Source organism: Caenorhabditis briggsae, assembly GCF_000004555.2.
Source record: "Caenorhabditis briggsae complete genome, chrX, whole genome shotgun sequence".
Classification (NCBI taxonomy): Eukaryota; Metazoa; Nematoda; class Chromadorea; order Rhabditida; family Rhabditidae; genus Caenorhabditis; species Caenorhabditis briggsae.
Window position 1 is genome coordinate 15098731 of NC_013491.2, and position 12067 is coordinate 15110797.

Here is a 12067-nt window from a genome sequence, read left to right on the forward strand (position 1 = left end):
ACACTGAGATACAGGGGAGAGAAAATGACAACAAATTCAAGAAAATTAACAAAAAAAGCTTGTGTTCATGCATCAAAATCTTCAAGTCTCGCCTGTGTCGAATCGATCTTTTTCTTTGAGAATCATCAACTTTTCCAGCATTTTTAAGTCCAGGCTCTGACGATTTGGTGTGGGATCAATGAACCATTGAGGCATCTGAATTGTGTCTGAAATTGAATAACGGTTATAACAAATGAATAAATCGGCTTAAACCGACCATCACTGGCGTTCGAAATGTTCATGTCGCCACAGATCGATGGAAAAATCGAGAAAACTCTCGAAAAATGCGTGATTTGCTGAAAAAGAGCGAGAAAAAACAAAAAATTTAAAAAAAAACGCAACTTGTCGTAAAATATGCGACTTGCTGACCGTAGTCACATTTGCGAGGCCGGCCTCGGCCGGCCGAGGCCTCGCGAGGCTTTTTCTCAATGGAGCGCGCTGAGGCTTTCTTTTCTTCGGTCGAGGCTTTTTCGAGGCCGGCCGAGGCCCGGCCGCCGTTTTGGACAGCCCTGCAAAGAACACAAGGGGGGGGGGCCTTATGTGTAAAAATTTTTTCGAGTTTTTTTTTGATATTTTTTGATCAAACAGACAAACAATCGAAAAGCACAAAGAAAAATATAGAAAATTGTATTGAGAGTTCAAAATTCGGTTCAAAATGACAAAAATTTGTGCTACTGGGCCTTCCGGGCCGGGCCCGGGCCTTGAAATTTTCCTCAGGCCCGGGCCCGGACTTTGACAGGCCGGCCCGGAATTTTACAAGTATGATTCTCACTGAATTTTTCACCTCATTCTATCATGAGCAATCTTGATCCAAATATAAGTTTTAAGAAAAATTACTCAGAAAAATCACTGGCACGTCTAATAATGCAGAGGCGATATGATGAAGTTTTGATAAACCTAAACTCTCAAAATAGATTATTTCTTCTGTAAAAATCATCATTCGACCTTTCTGACGCATTTGAACAGTTATTGACTAACGTCGACGAATTTAATTTTGAATCCTTTCGGCGAACAATTCTTTTGAGTTTTTGACAGCACTGAAATTAATCGAAGAATTGCATACTGTTCTCAGATTTTCATGTCACTCATTTTTTAAAACTGTGTAAGTAACGTGAAACTTCAACGAAAAAAACAGGATTGTTCCACTTCCGGATTTTAATATTTATTTTAACAAAAACTTATTTAGGTCAAATCCAAAATCGCTGAACAAAAAATTATAGTCTCAGTAAGATGTCTTGTGAATTTTTTTCACCCAGAAACAAATATTTCGAAGAAAAAGTTCTATAAACCGTAATGCCCAAACAAACCTAAAGCAGGATTATCACAGAGACAACGTATCGTGTTCACAGTTCTGTCGGAATCAAGGGATTTTACTTTCAATTTTCTATCACCACATGTTTTCTGAAGAGTTATCATTAATAAAATGCTGTTCAAAAAGGTTAATAATATGATCACATTTTTCGAAAAGTTTGAGAAATAGAAAAACAATGCTTCGATACGTAATTTACGATAAACTACAAACTTATATCGAAAAAGTGTTTATTACTACTATCCTTACACAAAATTCTAACATTTGGCAGGTTCTGCCTCTCCGTTTTTTTCTTCGTCTCTAGGTCATCCTGACCACAAAAACAACTAGGCGTGAGAATAAGAGCGCGGCCGAGAAAACAACAACATATGCGCTCTCTATTCGTGTAGTCCGAGAGGAGGAGGGGCCAAACCGTCCTTGCGCTGGTCAACGCCGCACAACAAGGTTCTTTTTTTTGTTTATCGATTTTATGCGCTCGTTATTTTTAAACTTTTCCACGGTGGAAATCTATCATATTCAACTGTTTATTACAAAAAAAAACACCATAATTTTTCCTTTTCCATAAAATTTTTCCTAAATATTTTAATAAATTTTTTTTAAAAATTATTTTTTTAAATATTTTTCCTAAAGCAACCCTTATTTTTCGCGGCTCGAACGGGGAAGTCACCACTTGCAATTCGCCAGTCGTCATCATCTTCACTGTGAGTTTTTTTTTCCATTTATGTTTCACAACCAAAATGAGGTTCATAAACAAAGTAACAATGGTTTTTTTTTTAATTTTCAGGGTATGTGTTCTTGTAACACTCGAGTCATCGTCGATGGATGCCTCATTCCACACGCCTTCGGGTGCCCCTACCCAGCCCGGAATGCTGTGAGTTTTCAGATTTTTAGAACTGTACTTTAGATGTTAAGAACTGTATCATTCAAGTTAAAACTATCAAGAAGTTACTGAAAACTAGAAATCCGTTACAAAAATTACTTCAAAAATGTAAGATTTATTCGCTTTGAACCTTGATTTCTATTGATCATTTTTCTATTTTTGTAATTTAATGTCAACTTTAATTTCTTTACTTGAAAATACTAGTCAAAGTTTTCCGAAAAAAAAACGAAAAAAAGAAAAAAAGTTGAAAAATAATTGAAAACAACATTGTGCAGAAAGTTATTTTCTTCAATTTTATTGATATCGAAGCTTTTAGTTAGATCGTTAGAAGAAAAGTCGCCGTGTAAGAATTCACATTGGATTATCAATCAGTATGTTTCAGCCAGTTTTAGTCCAATAAAAAATGGTTCACAAAAAATTAAAACTCGATAAATTCAAAAGTTCTAAATATATTATCACTACGAAAAGTATTTTTCAAAAACACAATTCATATTTGTCCTCAAATGTTGAGTTTGCGCTGTCCTTATTTTTTGAGAAAATTCGAAAATTTCAAAATTGATAAGAACAAATTCCAAAAAATAGAGCATCTCTTACTGTAATTTTGGAAGACAGCAAAACCACGATTCCCGGTAGCAAAGTAATATAAAAAGAAAAGGAAAACCAACGTTTCTAGGACACATCCCACAAAACTTCTCTTGGATAATTTATTCCCACGAAAATCCTCCACTTGTGGTCCATGCGGCAAAGGTTACCATCAGATATCCAACTCAGGGATGTGATTTTACGTTTACGAATTTTACGAATTTTACGGATTTTGAGGTTTTTTGGACTTGTAAAATTTTACGAGTGTCGTAAAACTAAATCCGTAAAATTCGTAAAAACTGGATGAGTGTTTTTGCACCATTTTTGTTCAGAATTGGCAGTATTCCGGTTCATTTTCATGTTCTTGATCTAGTTTTGAGTTAATTTTATGCTCACATCTGATTTTAAGCATGAATTGCTTTATTTTCTAAATATTTTTTCCAAATTTGAATGCTTTTTATCACAATTTAGCATTTTTTAAGGAAAAAAAATTAGAAAATTGTTGAAACCCCATAGAAGCATTCGGTTCTACGATTTTCAACATTTGCTGACCATTTGCCAATTGCTTAATAATAAAACTGCAATTTTTGTTTCCATTTTAATTGAAGATTCAGTTTTTTTACGGATTTTACGAATTTTACGATTTTACGAGCTTGTAATTTGTAAAATTTTACGTTTCACGAAAATCGTAAAATAAATATTTTACGCACATCCCTGATCCAACTGTAATTTTACTGAACAAAGTTTTTTTAGAAAATCGGAAGATCTCTGATTCTGAAAAAAATATGGCCAACAACTCAAATCGCAATCAATAGTTTATTCAATCCATCAGAATCACAGTATGAGTTGGGAAAAGTGAGCAATAAGCAGTAAAAATATGAATAAAGAATAAATTAGCAGCTAGTTTGTGTGAAAACTTTCAGTGTATCTAACCCGTTGCAAAGGACGCCTGTTTCAAATCAAAACTAGTACAAAAAGCTATGGTAACAATTAGAAGATCGATGAACGAAAATGACAAAAACACAATGTTTCTAAGGAAGTGGGAAATTAGAGAAGGAAAATAAGGAAGAAACAGCTACTAATAAGAACAATGAGAAATGTTGAGGGAATAGTGGACGAATTACAGAAATCCCTTTCGTTGCATACACACATTAATTCAGCTCCACCCTCTTCCAAAGGCCGTCTCGTACATTTTCCGACCTGAAAATAACTGTGTTTAATATGTAATTAAAACCATTAACAAAAATTGAAACTTACTTCTGTCTGAGCATCAGCAGCATTCATGCATCCTTTTTTCACAATTCCATCTCGAGTTGAGTCGTCTGAAACTGAATTAGAGATTATTCAAAGGCTCATCATAGGGTTTGATACCTGGTGTGTGCATTTTGTAGCAATACTTGCCTTCGCAAGAACTGACAGAACTTCCGATTTCTTTGTGACATCTTACAAGACCACCTGAAATAAGGAAAATTGCCTATGGATTCTACGTTTGAGATTTTTTCCAAATAGTTTATTGAATGTTTAAACTAGATGTTGAGCAAAAAAGTATTCTAATAATTATGGATGAACCTGTACATATGTTTTAATACGAAACTCCCTCCAGTCCAACTTTTCCAAACTAGCATTTTCTTTCGCTACTTTCTATTCTATCCTTTCCCTAATTCCCCTGATTCCATTTTATTTTGTTGGAAACCAGTTTTTCGAAACTTTTCGACCTTTTTTCGAGAGCCTGGTACGATCAAGAACGGTATTTTTGCTAAGAAGTTGCGAAACATGAGCTAATGTAAGTATACACAGTGTATCATTTTGTCAAACCCCGGGTGATAGATTGTTTTGCTAATTTCGCAACTTGATCGTTTACTTGGGATGTACGGTTCTGCGGCTCCTCTTTCATCTTTTTCTCAGTTCTAAGCAAACAATACTCACTATTTCTTCGAGAAAACTGTGCAGCAGTGAGAAAACCAACAAGAATTAGCAATAGGAGACATCTGGACAATTGTGGCATTGTTAGAGAAATCTGGAAGCGTGTAAATCAAAAATGAGAAATGGCTAGTAGTTTTTTTACGAAATATGAAGAGCGAGAAAAATGAAATGAACTGATAAGAAATTGAAAAGCACGACAAGTAGGAGAAAAAGGAAAAACCAGTGCAAACCAAACTGAATGATTGAAATGTTTTAATCAAAAGAAGGGCAAGACGAGAACTGAAATAGAATGAACACTTTAGAGATTTAGAGAAAAAAATAACCACCGCCTTGCGTCTCCCCACAATTTGATTTAATTATTGAACACCAAATGCGGGGTGGGTGGTACATAATTTGAAACGCCCTGATAATGAGGAATTCAATCCGATTTTCGTGTTTATTCCAACAAGCATGTGATCGTGTAGGAAGTTCTAGAGAATGTTAAAAATGTGAAAAATGTTTGCAAGCGATGACCTAGAAATACAAAGTGCGAGAATGGGAGGAAATGAGTGCTGCGTAACAGAGCTTGTTGAGTAAAAAAAGAAAGGAAAGGGTATAATGAAACAAATTGGTTCTGAAGACGTTATTCTTCTGTTTTTTTTTCTTTTGGTCATTCTCCAGCATGGAAAATTCAATAAAGAAGAGAGTAGGGGTAAACATAGTGTAAATGATTCTCACTTTTTGGGAAGAAGCGGGTGAGAAACAGATCATAGATTTTTTAGAATTTCCCCTTTTTTTTGAATGAATTCGTTTTTTAATTTAAGCATCAATCGATCTCAACAAAAAACACGTTAAAATATTTTCTTGAAAATTTTTTAAAACATTCCTGAAAAATGGGTAAAACCGGAAGATTGATTTCAGAGTTCCAATTCTAAGAATCAACATTTCTCTAACACTCGCTCAAAATTCTCACTTTTTAGGTTTCCAATGAAATAAAAGATTTTCGAAAAAGTGAAATAATAGATGGAAAAGCTATAAAATTCAATAAAACCAAAATTAAAATCGAAAAAAAAAATTCAATCAGCAGTCTTCACCACAATGTCCAAATACAAAAACATTCGAGAAAGTGTGGACATAGCCTTGGTTGACCTGTACCCTTGTCTCACCTTCTCCGTTCGCCTCCGTCTATGAGAAATCGGTAGGTCTCTGATGGCTAGGGCTTATTAGATTGACTGCGCAGGCGGAGACGGACGGGAATCGGTTGTGTTTGTTCAAACAGTCACTTAAGAAAAGAAGTGAGGAAAAACGAGGTGAAGCTAAGATGGGTTGAGAAACTCGGACACCTGAATGGGAAACGTGCTCCAGAACTAATGGAAAAACGTACTTTTTGGAGAAATTGCTTTTTTGGGAAGTGCGATAAAACAAGTGCGGATGAAAAAAAAACGTATTTACAAAATGTCGGGCCGGTCTGAGAAATGAACTTTGAAATTTTCTAATCAAAATTTATAAGAGAAATTGGGACATTTTTTATTATAGATATAAAAAGAAGGTAAAATGATTTAAAAAGAGGGTAAAACACAAAATTTTCGAAAAAACCAGTCTTTACGAACAGCGTTCTGGTGCTTTTTAAATTTTGATCTGACAGGCCGGCACACCATTCTACAAGTATGGAAAACAGCTTCATTTATGACTGAAAATTATATATCAACAACTGAAACAGGATCTAACACAGAATGAAAAATGGGAAGTTATTATTTTTTCCATGTTTGCAAAAATCAAAAACAGTCTGCACGTCATTCCTAGTTCAAGCACCGCATGAAAAACGATTGGTACTGTCCAAGAATTCGAAGGAAAAATTGGAAAAGTATCGCGCACTCAACATGACTCATCATATGTACGTCTATGTTTGTCCATAATGGCAGAGATGACCTGTCTCTTCTGTCAAATCGCATTTTCGAGGAGAATGGAAAGTGAGAGAGATTTGGAAAAGTGAGGAAAGTTCAGAGAAGTTGGATACAAAAATGATTATATATATTCATATTAAAAAAATGAGCAAATTAAAATAAATCACAGGATAGCGAGCCTTGAAAACTTTGAATAATTTAATTCCTTAATTTTATTAAAACTATCTTTTTTTGGTTAATAAAAAATGATCTTCTATTACGTGAAAAAATCGTAAAATAACTGAAAAAAGTTGAATATACAGAAATCAAAAATACCTTCGATTGGTATTACAGAAATTTAGTTTTGAAATGGGTTTCAAAGTTTCTGTTTTCAAAGTTTTCTCTGCCACATAATGATTTAAATAATTTAACCTAGACGATTTTAAATATCAAAAATAGATTAAATTGAAAATAAGCGACACTTTTATAGACCTCTTTTTAAAACAAGTTTGTAAACTAAAAATACAAAAAAAAACTAAAAGATCTCTGAATAAAACAAAACGTCAATTTTTCCCCAACATTTTGACATTTTGCTTTCTGTCAGTCAACGCAGCTGAATAACCTTGACAACAGCAGTACACATTATAAACTTGTCAAGTTGTCAAAACGCCACACATTACATCTTCAATTCGTCATTCTATTCCGTCTATAATATTTGCAAGTGACCACGACAGAGCATGGAGAAGCAAGAAAAAAGAGCAGAACAAAGATAAAGAGCAACCGATAGGAAGAAATGAGAAAAAAGAAAGAGTTGTTGGTTGGTTTCAAACTTTTTTCTGCAGACCGCACTGGCGGGAAAAAAAAAGTGGACGAGAAGAGGAAAATGAGGGAGAGAACGAAAAAAACGGATACTCTGAAGAATCGAAAGGCCGCTTGTTTTGTGGGTGGCAACCAACTAGTACTATGTCGGTGTCAACCACTGTTGCCAGAAGAAAACGAATTCTATTTTCTCCTTTTTCACGGAAAAAGTTCTGCATGACGCAACGATTTGATGTCTTTTCAAGCTTTTAATCTCAGGGGAGTTTTCTTCTTTTTTGAGAAAAAAACTTTTGCTTTGCACCACGGAAAAGTTAAAGATAATAAATACCAAAAGACAATACATCTTTGCTGTTCATATGTTTTAATAATTTATGAACAAATAATCAGAATGATAATTTTCCAACACATTACTGTTTACGAAGGCAACAGTAACCCAAAAAAGAGAACTGTTTAGGCATTCAATCCGGTGTCGGGTTGGTTATCAGGATGAGCGGCAATAAAAGCGGGAATCTCGGCGAGAGTCTCATTGATACGATTGACAGTTGGGTAGGCAGACAAATCGAGGTTGAATCTGGAAACCATTGTTGATTAAGATCGGAATGACAGCGAGAAAGGGTTATTCTGATGTTTATCACGTTTTTGTTTCGTTTCCCTCTCTTTTGATCCGATATTGCGTCTTCACCTCCTCCTCCTACTCTTTTTTCATCTTTGCAATTCATGTTTGCCTAGATGACTAATGCGTTTTTGATTTGAAAGAATCCGATAGAAAGTTGCTACAAGTGGTTGTTTTCATCTCATGTCATGACCGTTAGGATGATTCAACTGGTATTTTCAATTTGAAATTTCTTCCGAATACTGTTCCTCAAGTTTTCCTGCCGGATTCCTCACCTGTTAGCTGAGTAGATGAGTGGGGGGATGGCAAGGTCAGCAATGGTTACAGTTTCACCGATGGCGTACTTTCCAGAATGTTCCTTCAGGAGAACCTCCAGAGCGGTCAGACCTTCGACGATGAATTGTTTGGCAAACTGCAGATTTTCAGAGCTATTTATTTAAGGAAGAATGTCACTGTTACCTGTCCACCGAATCCGGCTTCTTTCTTGTTCAAAAGCTGGAGGACTTTCAAATTGTGAAGGGGCTGGATTCCGGAGGTCACCTGGAAATTAACAAATTTGCTAAAATACTGTAAAATTTTGAAAAGACGGTCACTCTATATTTGCATTTTGAGCTAAATTATCTTGATATCTGTAAGAGATATCACAAATTTGTCTACTGATGAAATGTTTCTCACGACATCAGCGACATTTCATTATTTGACAAATTTTTATCATCTTTCATAGAAATAGAGATAATTGAGCTTGAAATGCACGTGTAGCGTGGCCTTCTATTAGAGTGTTCACAGTAAATTGAAGATCTAACTAACCAAAAAAGCAATAGCTCTAGCGTGAGCTCTCTTCACTGGATCCTTTGGAAGAAGTGGAACATCTGGATGGGTTTCATCCAAATATTCAATGATAGCCAAACTCTCACTGATGACTTGCCCGTTAACGACGTAAGCTGGAACCTTGCCAGCAGGGTTGATAGTTTTCAATTGGTTCTGGAAAATACTGTAAATAATAAAACGTTGTTTCCTAGTTACCTTTGCTTCCTCGGACAATAAGTCAACAGTCTTATACTCGTAGTCAATATTTTTGAGGGCCAAAGCTGAAAATTAATATTTAGAGAGTGTTAGTCTATATCACAAAAGCTACCAGTTCTGACTCTCCATGAGCAGGAAGATCTCCAGTAGGAATAGAGAATTGGTTTCTGTTCCGACGACATCTCTGTAAAAATCAGTAAAAAGTCAACGAAAAAATAAAATGGACAAACAAACAAATCGGAAAGAGAAGATGTGGAGGGTCAAAGATGGAATGACGATAAGGTTGATAAGATTGCGTTGATATGACCATGAGATGGTTTTGATGTGTTTTTTTGAAGAGACGCAGGTTTCAAGAGAAAGAATTCGTGTTTACGTAATACGTGGACTGCAGCACAACATGTCATTTGCAAGTGTTGACCCGTATGGCGTGTTGTTCGAGAGAAGATGGGGAAGAATGAACGAGAATGCATATTTTTTGAAACATAAAGTGTAATGGTACAATTCATCAGATCTAGTGCATACGCTGATTATTCAGAATTCTCTGCAAATTGGTTTTTCGAAAACTATCTAACATTTTTTAGCTTATCGGCACCTCCATTTCCTGTGCCTGCAGAAATCTAAAGTTACGCAAACGACCTTTCTTGAGCTATAAACATTGAAACGCAAAGTTTTTCTCTGTTTTGTAAGAATACTCTTATCTATAGGACTACCTAAGATCTTAAATTTCTTCTTGAAAACATTTTTGAAAAACCTGAGCCTGACTCTCATTTCGGCCTACAAGTCAGTTGCGGTATATAGAATTTTCATTCTTTCAGAAATAGTTTCAATCATAATTTTTTTGATTTTCGAAGTAAATCTTTAAAAAGAAAAAAATTCATGTTTTACATTACGGCTGTTAAAAATTGGAATTTTTCGAATTGATTGTTTGTTTTCTCTTATTCGCTAATTTTCAAAATAATGCTCAAGTTCGTAACTGAATCAAGTTGGTGCAAAAGTTTCAGCGATTTTTACAAATTACTCAATGACTTTATCCAGCCTAGAACTGCTGAAACCATTTTCTCAATCATTGTCATATCTACAGCCCTGTTTTGATAAAACAACTGAATCTAGTCTATTTTTCAGACTTTGGTGGGTTTTCGGAATGTCAAAGATGGTTTTCATTCTTTCAGAAATAGTTTCAATCATAATTTTTTTGATTTTCGAAGTAAATCTTTAAAAAGAAAAAAATTCATGTTTTACATTACGGCTGTTAAAAATTGGAATTTTTCGAATTGATTGTTTGTTTTCTCTTATTCGCTAATTTTCAAAATAATGCTCAAGTTCGTAACTGAATCAAGTTGGTGCAAAAGTTTCAGCGATTTTTACAAATTACTCAATGACTTTATCCAGCCTAGAACTGCTGAAACCATTTTCTCAATCATTGTCATATCTACAGCCCTGTTTTGATAAAACAACTGAATCTAGTCTATTTTTCAGACTTTGGTGGGTTTTCGAAAATTCTATTTTTGAGAGATGTCCCGTACAGAATTTACATTAATTCAAAATGTATTTTTAGATTTCACCGTACTCCAGAAAATCCTGGCTATCGAGTTGTTCTCCGTTGAGTTTTGAAAGTCATAGAAATTGCAAAAAAAACTTTTTGTCTACATGTGGCAGAGCTTAGAAACACCATCACTCCAAGGTTGACCAAAAACTCAAAATGCCTGAAAATGGCACAATTTTTAAGACTTTTTTGAAGCGTAGTATACAAGTCTGAGAATATGATCAGAAATAATTAATCCTATGAGTTGATTCTTCGCACGATTCAGAACATTTCACAATTTTGTTACGTTTAAACTACATTTGAAGACAAATTCGAAGGATTGTATGAATGAAGAATCAGAGTATTTGCATTTTTCCAATGATATTCCATTTTAAACTAGATTCTTTGATTTTTTTTTAAAATCATAAATTGTCTCCTCAAGTGTGTTTTGTCAATTGAGAAACAGGTAAAACTTTTAATGTCGAATTAAGTAAGATAAGCTGTTCCCCGCAAGCACAATTGTCTATACATACACTAAAACGGTGATATATAGGTTCTAGACACATTCGGTTTTATGAGGCAATCTATCTTTCTTGTCCGTAATAGCACCAATCTTGCGATTTGTGTCTAGTTATTTCCGTTGGGTTCTTTTTTATCATCCATTGCCTTCACATCAGTTATTCTCTTAAATTTGCTTGATTTTTTTATTCACTCCACGGGCTGTGGAAGTAGATGGAAGTAGATTTGCATACATGAAAGAGGACTCATCAGTCAGTGATAAATACTTCCAAGTTTTCGGAATCAAAGAGCGCAAAAGTGCAAAAGCAAAATACAATTTGACTTCAGTTCAAAAAATGATGTGACATTTTGAAAATTGAGGGGGAGTACTACCCTAATCCCCCCATTCTCATTTCCGTTTTTTATTTGGTTTTTGACTCTTTTTCATGTCTTTCATATTTTCGACGAAATATCTGAAAATCCAGATTTAGACTTTTCCCCGCCTCTTAAAGAATTTTAATCTTCCAACACTTTTTTTGTTTTGATGAGAATCATGCACGAAATATGTATTTTCTCTCATCTAGGTTCTTCTTAGCGAAATCTATTTTTGATTGATAATAGCTGTCCGGTGGTAAAGAAAATGTAGTGCCTAATCTCTATTTTCGTTTACACCTCTTTCTATCTTTTTTGCGCTATTTCAGAATAAAAACTTCCAGCTGAATAAAAATAGATCAGGTTATCTATACTTCTTATAAGTAATTTAAGTTTGAGTTTTGTCCAGATTAAAAGATTAAAATGGCTCATGTTATTAGCGGGAAAATTAAAAATTTCCCGTCGTACCACCAACGATTCATTATCTAATGGGGTTATTCATGTAGCGAAAATATGTATTTCAAAGCATTTCGCGACATAACTGTAAATGCATTGAAATACATCGCGTGGCGGGATATTTTTTCTGGAAAAAGGGATGCACCTTTAAACTTTGTGCAGGATTGGG

At 34.7% G+C, this 12067-nt stretch overlaps 3 protein-coding genes across 3 annotated transcripts; all 3 read right to left on the minus strand.

Moving 5' to 3' along the window:
• Window positions 1-81: 81 nt before the first annotated feature.
• CBG00255 lies at window positions 82-1455 on the minus strand (the record flags this gene model as incomplete). Its single annotated transcript, XM_002645282.1, has 4 exons — window positions 82-206; window positions 257-335; window positions 1018-1076; window positions 1347-1455. The coding sequence occupies 4 exons, from the start codon at window positions 1453-1455 to the stop codon at window positions 82-84; spliced, it is 372 nt and encodes a 123-aa protein (XP_002645328.1).
• Window positions 1456-3857: 2402 nt separating this feature from the next.
• On the minus strand, window positions 3858-4815 carry CBG00256 (the record flags this gene model as incomplete). The annotated part of the gene is made up of 4 exons (XM_002645283.1): window positions 3858-4010; window positions 4068-4132; window positions 4182-4265; window positions 4737-4815. 4 exons carry the CDS (start codon window positions 4813-4815, stop codon window positions 3858-3860), a joined length of 381 nt encoding a protein of 126 aa, XP_002645329.1.
• A 3049-nt stretch (window positions 4816-7864) lies between these two features.
• Window positions 7865-9232, minus strand: Cbr-gst-42 (the record flags this gene model as incomplete). Its single annotated transcript, XM_002645284.1, has 6 exons — window positions 7865-7985; window positions 8303-8439; window positions 8487-8567; window positions 8835-9008; window positions 9051-9115; window positions 9163-9232. The coding sequence occupies 6 exons, from the start codon at window positions 9230-9232 to the stop codon at window positions 7865-7867; spliced, it is 648 nt and encodes a 215-aa protein (XP_002645330.1).
• Between the last annotated feature and the right edge of the window lie 2835 nt (window positions 9233-12067).